Here is a 17,950-nt window from a genome sequence, read left to right as displayed (position 1 = left end):
GGTCATAGTAAGTTGTCCCATAATTACACTACCTTTGGGTAGTGGGTAGTGGCTCCATATGTCACTACTACAGGGCGTGATAACCCTGCCTTACACGAGTCCCGGGCTCAGCTGGCTCTGGCTGACAGTATCGGGTACGGGCCCCTGTCCAGGGTTACGGATCCCACTGCCTTGTGGGTATCTTTGGGAGAAGGGAAGACTAAGGAGTAAACCCTACACAAATCCGGAGTGGAGCCCCTAAGGTGGTTGGATGACGTATCACATCACCTCCCAGCAGCTCTTGCAGCCAAGCTGATGCCAAATGTTCTGCTTCACATTCCTTTGGACCACATCCACGAGGCCGAGAGGGGGATCTTGATGTCTGGGCAGCCCAGGATCTCCATATTTATTGCCCAGGTCTGTGCCTCGGAATGGGCGCACCCATTGTCTACTGAACAGACAGAGCCATGACGCTAGTCTTAAATAGGTGCCGCTCATTGGGCTGAAGGGCTTGTTCCATGCTGTATCTCCAAATCAAAAAAAATGAAGATTCCTGCTTGGTCCTACCTTTAACCATTTGTTGCACATGCAACCATTTGTTCCCCCCCCCCACCCCCACAAGAGTAACAGTGTAGTCCATCACCAAACCACATCTATATCTGGATTTGTTCATATGGAGGGCTTTCAGTCTGCAGAGACCAAAACATTTGCAGAGCAAAATTTGACAAAACCAAGTGGAAAAATTAAAGAGTTAGGCTGATCAGTAAAATTAAACCTCAGGGAAATTAGGTATAGAGCAGATCTCTCTGTTTTTAGTTCAGAAACACTACTAAGCTAATTTCACGAATAAGAATGCATTCAGAGTTGCTAATGGATGAATTCCATTTTGTTGCAGAAATATCCTTAATATCATTTTTTTAACCTGGATAAAAATTCACACTGAAAATTTGCCAACTTCATAACAATTCTGAAATCAGTTTTAGTTGTAGTAATTAAACAATCCCTAGCTTCTTCTCATTTAAGACCATAAGATATAGGAGCAGAATTAGACTATTTAGCCCATTCAGTCTGCTCTGCCATTTCATTATGGCTGATCCAATTTTTCTCTCAGCCCCAATCACCTGGCTTCTCCCAGCATCCCTTCATACCCTGACCAATCAAAAATCTATCAACCCCTGCCTTAAAGACTTGGCCGCCACAGCTGCTCGTGGCAAAGAATTCCATAGATTTATCACCATCTGGGTAAAGAAATTCCACCTCATCTCCATTCTCAAAGGACACCCCTCTATTCTGAGGCTGTCCCCTCTGGTCATAGACTCTCCCATCATAGGAAACATCCTCTCCACATCCACTCTATCAAGACCTTTCACCATTTGATAGGTTTCAATGAGGTCATTCTTCTGAATTCTAGTGAATACATGCCCAGAGCTATCAAATGCTCTTCATATGACAAGGTATTCAATCCTGGAATCATTTTCGTGAACCTCCTTTGAACCCTGCAAATACAATTACTTTTCACTCCAAACACAAAATCTCATAAGGTGTGATGGTTAAAGTGTGACACATGTGAAATATTGGGCACAGATATAAAGTGAATGCATGCCTGGACCTGCATGAACAATATCCTATATCAGTGAGCATTGCTGAGAGTTTCTGCTTAGAGTTGTTGGGACCAAATTATGCAAATTTCAGCATACATTTAAGTAGAGATTATTCTGTATGTTCAACGTCCTGAGAGTGACGTGCAGAACCATATTAGGATAAACTTAATAATACTGTCTGTTCATAGCATGAAAGTGAATTGAGTAATCAATATTGTGAGTACTGGACATACTTGCCATAGGATTCATTGATTAGAAAGCATTCCATCAGGAGTCTGTGCTTTGTTAGAACCTGAACCCTATCAACTTCAAACTTGACTTTGCGTTATAGTCAATCATACATTGTAATTACCCTTTGTACAGGGAACTGACTTTCAGTGCTCAGGATACAGAGCTAGAAAAATTGGAAGAAATTGTGCTTTTGTAACTTTAAGTCTTAACATAGCTTAATGTTCATTCCAAAAATATACTTTACTCATAATATATACAGTAAATGTATTCAAAGCACATTTTTTCAATGTTCATCGAATCAATTCAACTCATTCTCTCAGAAGGGATCATCACCACTTAAGTTCCCTTATTAACCAATGCACACTTTATGCATTTGTGAGGCTGTTACACAAGGCCTGGTCCCACAGTCTCCAATCCCTTGTGCCCAGTGGCAGCAAGACACTTTACCTGTGGTCCTTTCCTTCACTGTCTTTGCTGTGGTTCTTTCAGTGTATTCCACAGCACGTATTCTGCACTTTGGGATATTACAGTTGATGGCATTCACATGTGGACATCTCCACAGAGTGGCAGATTTACAAGTTTCAGACAGATCGTTGTGCATCTTCCACCAGCTAATGACTTTCCTGGAAGTAACATAACTATCAGAGGGGCAAAAGGTGAATGGAATTAATATTGAGTTGGAAATGAGGCTGAGAATGAATGCACAGAAAGAGATGGGAAACTGCTGCCTTCTGCTGCATCTATGCCCACACCAGCCTTGGTAGATACTTCAGCACCCACATAATTGGAGTGGAAGGAAGTTAGCCGTGATCGTGAGGAACTGTATTCATGAGTATTGTAACTGTACATTAAGAATATTGTGGGACCACCAAGCACCAAACAAAAATTACATAGGCTCAATCATCTAGAAATCTTACTACAATGTCACAGCAATGTGTCATGTTCTGCAATATATGCATTGTCATGAAAAGGTCACAGCTTTTCAGCTTAAAATTGTAGGATAATGTGTACTGATAAAATAAAACTGGGAAGAATGGTAGATTATCACAACAGATCTGGGTCCAGATTAGCCACAAATTGAGCTACATCTTGGTGGCTTTGACGCTTTTAACAGTGAACTTAAACTTGAAGAACAATGGTGAAAGAAATACGCTTATTTCTGAAGAAATGAACCAATGCAAAAATAAATGGTGTTGATGATATAGGTTCCATGTTTCTATGCACATGTCTTCTTTAAATTAGAACAAGTTAATATTTCTCTTCTGCAGAGACTGAATCACCTCTGAACTCTAAAGTGTTTGTCACATGTCATACTTCATATTTCTTACCACATAGAACAAAAGCATTTGGCACATCTAGTCTAATGAGCATTATCATTATTTTACTGTATCCAATTCTTTCTCATGTGTCCACTGCCCCTCCTGCTGATTCTCTTGCTACATTAGGGCCAATTTACAATCGCTGATTAATCTCCAGCACTTCTTTGGGAAGTCAAGAGGAAACATGAGCATAATGAAGAAACTTATTTAGTCACAACAGGAATGTGCATGCTCCACATAGACAGCAGCCAAGGTCAATATCATACCAGGACTGCTAGAGCTGTCAAGCAGTAGTAGTACCTACATGTGCAAGATGCAAGTCAATAGTGTGACAGAATGAACCTGAGGCTCAAAATCACCCAGTACTATCGAGCTTGTTTATTACGTACTATTTGGGACACGTGTCAGTGATAAAGTCATATTTTAATGCCCAATCTAATTATCCTTGAGGAGGTAATGATAACATACCTTCTTGAACCAAGCCTTCTGTTGTTCATTACTGCAGTTTAGAGTAATGGGATTTTGATCCAGCAACAGTGAGGAATGGTGATACACTGCCAGTTCAGGATGTGTGTAACTTGGAGGGAACTTGCAGTTGATAAAGTTCCCACTACTATTTTCGACTTGGTGGTAGTTGTTGAAGATTTGGTAGAGGAGTGGGCGATGTCAGAATGGCCTTGGTAAGGATCTACAGTGCAATTTGCTGAGGGTTCACTCTGTAGCTGATGTGTGCCAATGGTGAAGAGGACAAGTGTTTAGGGAGGTGGATGGAGTACCAATCAAGTGCACTGCTTCCTTAAGCTTGTTGAATGGTGATGCTCTTGCACTTATTCCCTCCTGATGTACTTTATAGTTGATGGAGAGGCTTTGAGGTCAGAAGGAGAATCCATCACTGCAGGTGAGCCGCCCTTTGACCTGCTCTTGTAGTCAACCACCCACTCCCTCCTATCCCAGTACCTCTTGCTCCACCCTATGGGAGGCATGGTATTAAAGTCATTTGTTGAAAAAGTGAGTGATTGGATAAACATTATTGCTCAGGTCGGAGATACTGATTCTTGTTATCTAAAATGGTTTTCACATTCTTGGTTTAGTACTGTTGAATCTAGAGATGATATGGTTCAGAAGGGTCTTTAGAAGTCAACAATGAGACATAAATCCTGTGATTAAAGTAATTTTATTAGGTGTTCAAAACAAAGAAATAACAGGAATGAACTCTGTCATCAGAAAGAAAGAACAAAGAACTGAAGAAAAAGACAAAATAAGAAAAAGAACAAAAAAGTCATTTTCACTTTTGCTGTAATCTAGTTTAAACTAGAGAATAAGCAAATTTCTTTGATAAGAACAGCCTATGAATGGTTTGATTTATGATGTGACACAGGCTGCAGACAAAGAATCCACAAAAAAATATAGAACTAGCTATCTTAGAATTTATTTAAAAAATCATTGAACATTTATAAACAAACAGGTGATTATATACAAATATATAAGCAAGCATAAAGAGAGTGAAACTACAAGAAAAATAACGATTTTGTAACTAACATGCTTTCACCTACAAAGCATAAAGATGGGAAGTGAAAGTAACCTGACCTCAGCCTTCATTGGTGATCATTTACACAATCAGCTAAGCACCACATTCTCTGGCTAATAGTTCCATGATTTTGAGCTGTTTTGAAGGATGCACAGGGTTAATTATTTGGAGTTAAGCTGTGCGTCATTGTAGTCATCTGAGAGTCAATGTCCTCGTACTGAATTGATATGCCCCAATTTCTAAGAAGTTGATGTTTACTCAGTCGACAGGAAATGATAACATTCAGACTAAGGTACTGATTACAAAGTCATGAAATCATGAACAGGTACAACCATTTCTCAATTTATGTTTGTTCAAATTCAAGTTTATGTTTATTGTCATTTAACTGTACACAACTAAATGAAACCACATTCCTCTGGGACTAAGATGGCAAGCACAGTACATATATCACACAGAGCACATAAAATAATACAGTATTAACACAATAATATTAGCAGATACTATTCTGTAGATGTACAAATTGACATAGAGTGCATGTAAGGGTGCATAACAATATAATGCTACTGACACTGTCTTAAATAATGTGCATTTCTGAAAAACATTTCATTAAGTGAAAAGGAAGCCTGGCTGAAATGCAGTACTGTGCAAAGGCCTTAGGCACATATATGTAGCAAGGGGCCTAGAGTTTAAGAACAGAGTATTTTTGCTGCAGTTGTACAGGATGTTGTTGAGATTTTGCTTTAGTATTCACCAGTAAAAAGGATCTTGGCAATTGCGGGGATGACTTACAGCGGACTGAAATGTTTGAGCGTATAGACATTAAGAAAGAGGATGTGCTGGAGCTGTTGAAAGGTATTAAGTTAGATAAGTCACCGGGACAGTACGAGATATACTCCAGGCAACTGTGGGAAGCGAGGGAGTAGATTGATGAGCCTCTGGTGATGATCTTTGCATCATCAATAGGGACGGGAGAAGTACTAGAGGATTGGAAGGTTGCAAATGTTGTTCCCTTGTTCAAGGAAAAGGGAGTGGAGATAACCCAGGAAATTATAGACCAGTGAGTCTTACTTCAGTGGTGAGCAAATTCTTGGAGAAGATCCTATGCAGCAGCATTTGGAGAGACATAATCTGATTAGCAGTAGTTAGCATGGCTTTGTCAAGTGCAGGTTGTGCCTTACGAGCCTAATTGAGTTCTTAGAAGAGGTAACAAAATATGTTGATAGTTAGAGAAGTGGAGGTAATGTATATGGGTTTCAGTAAGGCATTTGATAAGGCTCCCTATGCAAGATATCAGAAAGTAATGTGGCATGGGATCCAAGGAGGCCTTACTTTGTGGATCCAGAATTGGCTTGCCCACAGAAGGCAAAGGTGGTTGTGGATGGTTCATATTCTCCATGGAGGACAGTGACCAGTGGTGTTCCACAGGGATCTGCTCTGAGACCCCCTCCTCTTTGGGATTTTTATAAATGACCTGGATGAGGAAGTAGAAGGGTAGTTAGTAAGTTTACTGATGACACAAAAGTTGGGGGTGTTGTGGATACTCTTGAGGGTTGTCAGAGGTTACAGAGGGACTTCCGATAGGATACAGAACTGGGCTGAGAAGTGGCAGATGGAGTTCAACCCAGATAAGTATGACGTGGTTCCTTTCTGTAGGTCAAATATGAAGACAGAATATAATATTAATTGTAAGACTCTTGGCAGTATGGAGGACCAGCTAGATCTTGGGGTCCATGTCAATCGGACACTCAAGGCTGCTGCGCAGGTTGACAGTGCTGTTAAGAAGGTGTACACGGTGTGATAGCCTTCATCAGCAATGGGATTGAGTTCAAGAGCTGTACGGTAATGTTATGGCTATATAAGACCTTGGTCAGACCCCACTTGGTGTACTGTGTTCAGTTCTGGTCACCTCACTACAGAAAGGAAGTGGCTACTATAGAGAGAGTACAGAGGAGATTTACAAGGATGTTGCCTAGATTGGAGAGCATGGCTTATGAGAATAGGTTGAGTGAACTCGGCCTTTTCTCCTTGAAGTGACGGACAATAAGAGGTTAATTGATAGAGGTGTAGAAGATGATGAGAGGCATTGATCATGTGGATAATCAGACGCTTTTTCCCAGGGCTAAAATGGCTAGCATGGGAGGGCACAGTTTTAAGGTGCTTGGAAGTAGGTACAGAGGAGATGTCGGGGTAAGTTTTTTACGCAGTGAGTGGTAAGTGCGTGGAATGGGCTGCTGGCAACAGTGGTGGAGGTGGATACAATAGGGTCTTTTAACAGACTCCTTGATAGGTACATGGAGCTTAGAAAAATAGAGGGCTATGGGCCAGCCTACGTAGTTCTAAGGTACGGACATGTTCAGCACAGCTTTGTGGGCCAAAGGGCCTGTATTGTGCTGTAGGTTTTCTATGTTTCTATATTTCTAAGTATTTAAAATCAAGGTGGAAAAATATTTGGCAGATTTGATTTTTGAGGAAGAGATGGGTACGGTAACTGGCCGAGAAGAAATTTGGAATGAGATGGAGAAATGGAAATATTCTCCATTAGTACGGATGAATGTATCTTCAACAACACTCAAAGAGCTCAAAACCTGACTGGATATAGCAGCCTACTTGATAGGCACTCCATTCACAATCATTCATTCACTCTACCACCGATGCAGTGTAGTAGCAATTTGTACAATTTACAGGATGCATTGCAATAACTCTTTAAATAACACCTTCCAAACCAGCAACCTCTACCAGAAGGACAAGGGCAGTAGAAGTATGGGAGTTGCCCTCCAAGCCACACATCATCCTGATATTTTGTTGTTCCTTCACCAGAAATGGGTTAAATTCCTGGAACTTACCTGCTAACAGCATATGAATATAAGCAACCCTCAAGGACTGTAAATGTTCAAGAAGGGAACTCATCACCATCTTCTCAAGGACAATTAAATGCTGGCTCAGTGTGGGAAGCCCACATCTCTTTGAATGAGTTAAAAAATAAACATTATCATATTAAATGGCAGGGCTAGCTTTAAGGACTTGATGCCTACTTCTGCTCCTATTTTCTAATGTTCTTTTGTATAATAACATGGAGTCCAAAAAATATTTAGCTCATTCTTTACATCTGTATCTGCTTCAAAATTAATTATTCCACACACAGAATAGAGATAAATGTGGCAACTCTTTAACTTTGTTTGATGAGAATTAATATTTTATGTTTATTCTCCACTTCCCTGATCTTTGTTCAAAATAAGTAGGAACATCTATGTTGTACCTGAAGATGATGGAATTCAGTTGGATGCATACTGTCAGTGGTGACTATGTTCTATTACTATTGATGACACTGCGGTCATTGTTAACTTGAAATTAAATTAATTCTCATTTAAGAAAAAAGCAGTAAGTTCCATTTTTTTAAATATCCAACCTTTATAGAAAATAAACCACAAGTGAATGTTGTTGAAGCTGCATGCATCCAGACCATTGGAGAATATTCCTGTTGATCCATCTCATTCCAACTTCTCTTCTGGGCCAATCTACGCCTCTCTTTCTCCATTTGCAAATAGTTAAGTTACAAAGTTTCAAAATAATCCCAGTAAGTCTTTGAGGTAGCGTACATGTCTGCAATTTACAAGTCTATTTTTTTACTATGCCAGAAAGCAGACTGCTGTCTGTGTTCAGGAATATACTGCATTGAAATACACATAATCTACAGTCATTTGCCCACAGTCAATCTATCTACAGCATATCCTGTTGCAGAATCGGAACATCCACTACATCACTATGTTGCACATTATAGGTAGACATGATGTTCTCAAAATTAGTTATGTTGTCCAGTGTCAAGCTACATGATTGCATGTACTAGATTGTATGGGTATCACCAACCAGCTATAAATGGATGATCTCACAAGTTTCCTCTTGTTGCTATTGTCATTTTACAGAAGCTGAGCTAATAAGTAGTTTGGTGCTGTGGGTCTATTTTTAAATAACAAAGGCTTTTAAATTACCATGCAGGTCTCTGTCAGAAGAACAATTACTGTATTGATCACATGCAATTTGCAGTTGTATAGTTATTTATAAATTGCAACTTGGAGGCACACTTTTCAATCCACAAAAATCTTCCCTGACATTGATAAAAAACAATGTTCAGCTTTGAAATATCTCAAACTGTTGTACTCAACCTATACATATCCTGAAAAGACTCACAGTTGATATACAATTGAGTGGAGTTAGCTTTAAGGAAGATCCGGAATGTCTGCTGTTTCTTGTTCTAGTAAGAGTGATTTCAAGTCAAGTAAAATGGTTGTTTGAGTTTGGTTGTTCTGACTGTCAGTAATATAGTTGATTTCTTTTAATTGAGATTTGAGTGCAGCAAAATCCAAAGGAAACTACTTATCAGCACAAAACCAGATGCACATTAATATTACAGTATTAATTATGGCTTGTTTGTTTAAAAATTGCATTTTACATTAAAGAGCAAAGCATTCATAAACATGTCAGGTTTTCACTTTATTTTTAGAATTGGGAGGTAAGGTTGCTCTGCTGGATTTCCTTCCTTCCATCAGTACCAACACATTTGCTTCTTCTGAAGAGCCATGTGTCTCCTTTTCTTAGCTGTCCTGTATTCGCTTCCTATTCCCATCTGGAGTTTCATTAGAAACCTTGTGAAAGAACCACCAAGTGTTTAACCACTAACAAGTTCATTGTTTCAACTTAATTGTTGTGATTGCCTCAATTATTTCATTGCATTATCTTTTGCTAAGTGCCATCAATCTGAATTAAGAATACATTTTCACGGGAATTACAAGCAAACGAAATTTCAATGGAATATCTAGAGAAAAAAATATTTGAAATTGGAAGAAGTCCAATTCAACTTGATCTCCCAAGGCAGGAAAGATGAATTAAACTAAATTTTTGTCTCCAAATTAATGAAATCAAACTCAAAAATTTCAGCAACTTTGTTAGCAGTTTCCACTCTGCCCGTACATTTATGTAGTCCATCTCTGATTTACTTTCCTTTTCTGGATCTCTTTGTCTCCATTTCAGGAGATACCGTAGACCAGCAACTAATATCTATTATAAACCCACAGATTCCCACAGCTCAACCTGCCTCCTATAAAGACACCATTTCTTCCCCATCTTCATCTCCATTGCAATTGCTTCAGATTTGAGGCCTCCTACCCTTGTATCTCTGAAATGTCCTCCGTACTCTGGAAAGATGCCCTCCCCTCTGACATAGTGCATGGAGCCTTTACAGAACACCAGTGCACAGTCCAGAGGGATGAACCCAAGCTTTTCTGCTGCATGTTACTTTAACTGTCATTCCATTCCCTTTCCACCCCGTCTGTTTGCTATCTTCCCCATTGCTGGAATGAGGCCCAATGGGAACCAACAGAGCAACATCTTATCTTCTGTCTAGGCAAGTCAGTGCACCCTTCTGGAATGAACATTGAATTTTCCAACTTTAACTAAACTGCTCTCTTATCATCTCCTATTATCATGCTTATGTCCCTTTCTTGCTATTGGTTAGTATTCATGCTCCTTATCACCTGATCTGTCTTAACCTATCTACATATAGCCTTTCATCTTAACCTCAGTCCTCCTTCTAGCTCTGTTTTAAATGTAAACTCCGCATTCTTCTCCCATCTCTGAGTTAGGGGTGCTACCATTGACTGATTTCTCGTTCCACAGATGCTGTTTGACTATCTGAGTTCTTCCAGCATTTCCATTTTTGTTTCAGATTCCAGCAGATTTTTTTTTGTGGTTCCCCCTATCACCTACTAACCTTTGTGTCAAACCTCCCTTTCACTTTTGTATCCTGGCTGCTTCCCTTCTACATGCTGAGTCCTGATGCAAGGTCTCACCAGCCCCTTCCCTCCACAGGTACTGCTTGACTTGTTGAGTTCTTTCAGCAGTTTATATTTTGTTCCAGGTATACAGTCCCTTGTGTCTTCGGAGTTATTGTAAAGTTGCTATATCCACTCCTTTGTACTCCTCAATCAGGATTCTATTCAATCAGTTCTCCAGCATGGGGAAGTCAGTGACAGAGTGACAGTCATATGGTCCAGTAGCATTACTACTGTAAGTCAATCGTAGACAAGCTTGCCAAAGGTGGATATTAATAGTGAAGATACTTAAGTGATTATATCAAAGGTTCATTTATTATCAAAGCATGTATCCCTATACAACTCTGAAATCTGTATTTCTCCAGCGAGCCACGAAATAAAGAAAGAAAATGAAAGTCATTCAGAGAGAAACATCAAACCCATCCCCCCGTACAAAAAGGAACAGCATCCCGATCATTAACCGGCCCCCACCAAAAAAACCCTACAACCGCACAAAGCAAACAGGGACATCAACCCCTGAAAACAACCCCACCACCCCACAAAAAACTAACAGAACACTCACGGAACATCAAACCTCCAAATACCCTTCGCTCATACAACAAAACAGCAATAAAAAACACAAAATATAAAAACCTTAAATCTGAAAACATTCACAGTCCATAAACTCAGAACTACAACGCCATCTACAATATCACCGACATTCATCAAAAGAGAGGGACACCACATGAGGCAGAGGGGCCTTCTCATCCGCCACACTGCAAATGGCCGTTCACAGACTCCTCTGGCAGCGATCAGAAGACCAGCCGTCAGTGCTGAAACTCTCGCTTGCCTTCTGCATTCGCCTCAATGTCTCAGTCTTCCTCGAAGCTTTAATCAGCGACTAGTGGACGTTTTATACAGAAAAATGGAGTCAAACATTGGCACACATCCCATCTTGAAGTTTCTTCGCAGTGAGGCCATCCGAGTACATGCTGGCTTTGCGGAACTTTCTCAGAGCCAGCAAAGCACTGGATCACTCAAATGATTCCAAGCTGCAAATCACAGCCTCAAATGGTCCCAGGAACACAATTAAGTTGAAAACCAGGCATAAAAGATGTAAGAAATCTACTTTTGTTTGCTATCTGGAAGATGTTGACCAAGAGAGCGTTGTACGCTGGCACCATCTTGACCGGAAGACCAAGATACGTGCAGATTTAAAAATAAGTGTATTTCAAGAGTGCAGTTAGTTTGTACTAATATTTACAGTAGTAAATGTTGGACATTGTTAATATTTTAACACCAAAGTACTAAATATTTTGATGATCCCACTTTATTAAATTATAAGGGAAATACTTATCTTCTTTGGTCTTGAACATATAAGAAATTCATATTAGTTGTATAATTTTTTTCTGGTACTATTAAAAACAAAGGGAACCCTATTTCCAGGCATTTCCACTTCACTATAAGTTAAATTTGAGTTTATTGTTAAATGTATCTATTATGTCATTAAATGAGATTGAGGTGCCCTCGGATAAGTTATATTAACACACAGAAAACAAGCAGTGCTTTAACCTGAGTTTGTCATTTAGCTTCCAGTTATTCCAGTTTCATGTATGCTACTTATTCCAGGTGTTGACGTGCTTAGATAGAGGTTTGGGCTCCTCACAATACATTATTTGATTTAGAAGGAAATGTGCTGTTATCTGAGCTATCTGCCTACACAGACAGCATCAATAAGTGGTAACAAAATTGTGTAAGTAATAGCAAGCTGCATACTGAGGATTGCAGCTATCAATCTTTGGAAGACCAAAATATACTCAGCTGTCAGCAATGGATAAACAGAAGGCCTGAGATGTTCAGTCTTTGGGTGTATGCCACAGGCATCTTCAAGCACCAAAAACAGGAATATTGTTAAAGGCTATGAGTTAAGTCTGTCACGAGACAAATGAGTGCCAAAAATACGTTTGTCCTCAATACCCTTTTCTCTTGTCTTTCCTAGTCTTTCTGTGCCTCAGCCCTGGCTACTACTTTCCTGCTATCCTTTTTAACTTTCTGTGTTTTGCTTTCTCCAAGCCTCATCAATGCTGCATAACAGGTTTTTTTTTTGGAGATTACCCTCCTTGTGAAACCAAGTTTGGAAAGAATGAGGGTTAGTAATATGAGAGTACAGAGTTGGAATGTCATGTTATGGCTGTACAAGATGTTGGTGAGACTACACTTGGAGCATTGTGTGTGATTCTGGATGCCCAGTTCTGGGAAGAACCTCATTAAGTTAGAACAGGTTCAGGAAAGATTCTCAAGGATGTTGCAGGAACAGTAGGGCTTGAATTATGAGAAGAGACTGGGATTTTTCTCGTTAGAGCATAGGAGGCTGAGATGTGATCACTTGAGGTTTACAAAATCATGAGGGGGATAGATGAGGTGAATGATCACCATGTTTTTCTCAGAGTAGGGGAGTCTAAAATTAGAGGCCATAGATGTATGGTGGGACAAAAAGATTTAAAGGAAATCTAAGGAGGAACTTTTTCACATAGAGAGTGGTGATTATATTGACTCTGCTGCGGAGGCAGGTACAATTGTAATTTAGACAGGTACATGGGTAGGAAAGGTTTAAATGGACCACACAAAAGGAAATAGGACTAGTCCAAATAGACAACTTGTTCAGCATGGATGAATTTGCCTGAAGGGTCTGTTTCTGTGCTGTATGACTATATTATTGCTGTTTTAGTGGGTATGATGTAGTGATCCTAAAGGAAGAGAAAAGGAGACTGTAATCTTAAACATGGTATTTTTCATTTGTTGATAAATTAAAAGCTCTTGGAGATTATTTAAAGCGGTGTTTCTTTTCTATTTTAAAGATAGCCTCATGATTTCCTGTTAAAAAAAATCAAGGATACCTTATTGCTTATTGATGGTGGGACTGGATAGCCCAGTGTTCACAGTCAGCTGTGAAGAAGAGCAGCACAGTACATACTTTCAAAGATATGGTGACTAAAACTCTTAATTACAACATGACTCTTCTAATCTTGCAGTCAAATCTTCGTAGAAAAAAGACAAATATTTCACTTTCTCTCCTATTCACTTGCTACATCTGCATGTTGGCCAACCGTGTCTGAACTTTAACATTACACAATAAATACTCCGTATTTATGTGATGTACACCAATGTGTATGACATCACATTTTTCCATATTACATGCCATCTGCCATATTATTGCCCATTGATTCAGCATGTCTGTAGCCTCTTGAAACCTCTTTACTTCCACTTCCCTAATTACAATCCCAACCAGGTCAGTGTTGTCAACAAACTTGGAAGTGTGCCATTTTGTCCTCTCAGTCACATTGTGAACAGCTGCGACCTGAGCACTGATCCCTGCGGTAAGCAACTAGTCACAGCTTACATCCTGAGAAGGTTCTGTTCATCTACACTCTTTGCTTTCTCAATCTAATAACTAATTCTCAATCCATGTCAGGTGCTGTAACACTGTTAACCAACTTTCTGTGTAGGACCTTATTAAAATCCTAGCAGAATTCCAACATTTCTGATTGATATATGCTGACTTTAACCCAAGATCTGCTTCAAAATCACACCCAGGAAACAGAATAAAGAGGAAGTTTGAAGAGGGGTTGAGGAATAAAAGAGACAAGATATAAAGCACAAGTAAAATGACAGTTGAAAAGGATCTAATGCTTTTCCTGCATATATAACATACACCTCTTCTTGGGCTTCCAACTGGATACAGGCATTGATTTTGACTGATGTTTTGATGGCAAACTCCACCATCTTCATCAGCGATGATGGTTAGTACTTCTAGTCTGGTGCTATATATACTCAGCTCTCATCGTCCGTCCCTCCTAATTAGCTAGTCCTTAACCACAAACAACAGGAATTCTGCAGATGCTGGAAATTCAAGCAACACACATCAAAGTTGCTGGTGAACGCAGCAGGCCAGGCAGCATCTGTAGGAAGAGGTACAGTCGACGTTTCAGGCCGAGACCCTTCGTCAGGACTAACTGAAGGAAGAGTGAGTAAGGGATTTGAAAGTTGGAGGGGGAGGGGGAGATTCAAAATGATAGGAGAAGACAGGAGGGGGAGGGATGGAGCCAAGAGCTGGACAGGTGATTGGCAAAAGGGGATACGAGAGGATCATAGGACAGGAGGTCCGGGAAGAAAGAAGGGGGGGGGGGAACCCAGAGGATAGGCAAGAGTTATATTCAGAGGGACAGAGGGAGAAAAAGGAGAGTGAGAGAAAGCATGTGTGCATAAAAATGAGTAACAGATGGGATACGAGGGGGAGGTGGGGCCTTAGCAGAAGTTAGAGAAGTCGATGTTCATGCCATCAGGTTGGAGGCTACCCAGACGGAATATAAGGTGTTGTTCCTCCAACCTGAGTGTGGCTTCATCTTTACAGTAGAGGAGGCCGTGGATGGACATGTCAGAATGGGAATGGGATGTGGAATTAAAATGTGTGGCCACTGGGAGATCCTGCTTTCTCTGGCGGACAGAGCGTAGATGTTCAGCAAAGCGGTCTCCCAGTCTGCGTCGGGTCTCGCCAATATATAAAAGGCCACATCGGGAGCACCGGACGCAGTATATCACCCCAGTCGACTCACAGGTGAAGTGTTGCCTCACCTGGAAGGACTGTTTGGGGCCCTGAATGGTGGTAAGGGAGGAAGTGTAAGGGCATGTGTAGCACTTGTTCCGCTTACACGGATAAGTGCCAGGAGGGAGATCAGTGGGGAGGGATGGGGCGGACGAATGGACAAGGGAGTTGTGTAGGGAGCGATCCCTGCGGAATGCAGAGAGAGGCGGGAAGGGAAAGATGTGCTTAGTGGTGGGATCCCGTTGGAGGTGGCGGAAGTTACGGAAAAGATGAAGCCACACTCAGGTTGGAGGAACAACACCTTATATTCCGTCTGGGTAGCCTCCAACCTGATGGCATGAACATCGACTTCTCTAACTTCCGCTAAGGCCCCACCTCCCCCTCGTATCCCATCTGTTACTCATTTTTATGCACACATTCTTTCTCTCACTCTCCTTTTTCTCCCTCTGTCCTTCTGAATATACCTCTTGCCCATCCTCTGGGTTCCCCCCCCCCCCCATCTTTCTTCCCGGACCTCCTGTCCCATGATCCTCTCGTATCCCCTTTTGCCAATCACCTGTCCAGCTCTTGGCTCCATCCCTCCCCCTCCTGTCTTCTCCTATCATTTTGAATCTCCCCCTCCCCCTCCAACTTTCAAATCCCTTACTCACTCTTCCTTCAGTTAGTCCTGACGAAGGGTCTCGGCCTGAAACGTCGACTGCACCTCTTCCTTCAGATGCTGCCTGGCCTGCTGCGTTCACCAGCAACTTTGATGTGTGTTGTTAGTCCTTAACCAATCAGGTTTCCCCTGTCCCACCTTGTTTAAAATCGTATTCCAGTTGCTACTTAGAGCGCAACCTTCATCTTTATTAAAATTCTTATTTTCTAGTCTTATTTCAATGGCTTCCTTCAGCAGGCTGTCCCAAAGCCACTGACGCACCACATTAGTTTTATGCCGTTGAAGTCAATACAATGGTCAATGTTGTGCTCTTCTCTGGATAACCCGAACAGTGTCACCTCCGATGGTCCTTGATGCGGGTTTCCACCATGTCCCCATCTGGCTGATGTATGCTGCTCCGTTTGCGCAGAGAATCCTGTAAACACCAGCTGTCCTGAATTTCAGGTTACCTTTGGCCTGCATAAACTGGGATTTAGCTTCCTTATGGTTTTGGGGGTGGTATTAATCTGGTAAAATCGAGGCGAGAAGACTGCAACTAGCGGGGCACTGTCTACGCCACCCCGAGCTACCTGCCAGCCTAGTCATCATATGGGAGCCCAAGCATGGAAGGATGAACCCTGGGCGCTCTCCCAAGACTATGGTCAACATGCTCCTAGAAGACAGTGGCGCGGGTAATGTAGATGAACTGAACACACTGATGAGGGAGAGAGAGAAGTGGAGAGTCCATCATCGTGCCTGACGCCGGCCCCCCAGGCCTGAGTCGACATAGTAGTAGTAGTAGTAGTAATCTGGTATTTCTTCAGGATTCTGGTAATCCTTTCAGAAACCATGGAAATATCGAGAAGACGTATTTTTATAAAGTAAATGTTTTGATAGATGTTTTATAAGCTATCCATTATTATACATATTTTGTACTCCACATTTGTAAAAAGTAAATTTTGTGCAAGGGAAATTGTTCATTGGCTTAAGATCAGTTCTTATCTTTCTTTCCTTTAAACTGAAAGGTTTGAAGTTCAAATGCTGTGAGAGACTTGAACAGAAAATGTCCATGCTCCAATCCATTGCAATATTGATTTAGTGTTTGCACTCTTCCACTGGCTGTCTTCAGAGATATGGGATTTGCCTCATCTGGGGATTCCCCTATCAATTCACATGTATCAGAGAATCAACAATATCATCTTTTCTTCACAGAGTTAGACCATTAGTTCTGGAGTTCCTCAAGGATTTTTCTGTAGCCTCTTATTCTTTTTCATCATCAAGGGCCACCCTGCAGATTTCAGCTGAACATGAAGCTTCTGGCTTTATGCACATGATAAATTAGTGCTCCACTTCACAACTGTGTTTTTACCAGTGTCTGGTTAGTTGAAACAAAAAGTGATAAACAGGATTTACTTTGTGTGAGGAAATTCATTAGGGAATTGCGACTAGGCAAGGAAATACACAATAAATGGAAAGGTATTGGGAGGAGTCAAAATAAAGAGGGACCTGGGTGTGTATGCCCACAGATCCTTAAGGTTAGGACAACAAAACAATAGGTTTGTGAAGATGCAATAGAATTTAAAAACATGACGATTATTTTTGAAATTCACACTTTAGTTAGCCCATAGTTCAATTACAATGCATAGTTCTGGTCACCAGATTACAGGAAAGATGTGACTCTATTGTGGCTAGGACTGAACAATTATAATTTTGAGGAAAATGTTAGGAAGGTAGAGTTACATTCTTTGGAACTAACAAGGTTGAGGGCATATCTAATTGAGGTGTTTTTAAATATAAGGGACCTTTGTTGGAGAAACTTACTTCAGATGCACCACTAGACATTGGTTGGTTGGTTGGTTGTATGGTTTACTATTATTGTCACATATACAAGATACCGAAAAAAGCTTAATTTATGTGCAACCCAGACACATCATGCTGTACATTACTATCGAAATAGTAGAAAGAAAACCAAATATAGAATATAGTGTTCTAGTTACAAAGAAAGTGCAGTACACAGATAAATAAAGTGCAGGGGCTGGAAGGTCAAAAGTACATCCTTCAATGTATAAGAAGCCCATTCAAAAGTCGAATAACAGTGGGATAGAAGCAGTAGCAGTATTTGAAATTGATGATTTGTGCTTTCAGGCTTTTGTATCTTCTGCCCAACAGGAGAGGTAAGAAGAGAAATTGAATGAGGTGGGAGAGTCTCTGTTTTACTGAGGTAGCAGGAAGTGTCAACAGAGTCAGT

The 17,950-nt window shown here is 40.7% G+C and overlaps 1 protein-coding gene across 4 annotated transcripts in view; it reads left to right on the top strand.

Annotated features, from left to right (window-relative positions):
- tsnare1 (T-SNARE Domain Containing 1) overlaps positions 1-17,950 on the top strand; it is a 997,034-nt gene that overhangs the window by 802,294 nt on the left and 176,790 nt on the right. The window contains exon 11 of one of the 4 annotated variants that reach the window (XM_072267277.1): positions 7,476-7,557. The exons of the other annotated variants lie outside the window; for them this stretch is intronic. Coding sequence (XP_072123378.1) covers positions 7,476-7,508 — 33 coding nt within the window. The 3' untranslated portion in view covers positions 7,509-7,557. Of the gene's footprint in view, positions 1-7,475; positions 7,558-17,950 lie in introns of those variants that run through there. 4 annotated transcript variants of the gene reach the window in all.

The sequence above is a fragment of the Mobula birostris genome, chromosome 1 (genome assembly GCF_030028105.1).
Source record: "Mobula birostris isolate sMobBir1 chromosome 1, sMobBir1.hap1, whole genome shotgun sequence".
In the NCBI taxonomy this organism is placed as follows: Eukaryota; Metazoa; Chordata; class Chondrichthyes; order Myliobatiformes; family Myliobatidae; genus Mobula; species Mobula birostris.
This window is presented reverse-complemented; position numbering and strand designations above follow the sequence as displayed.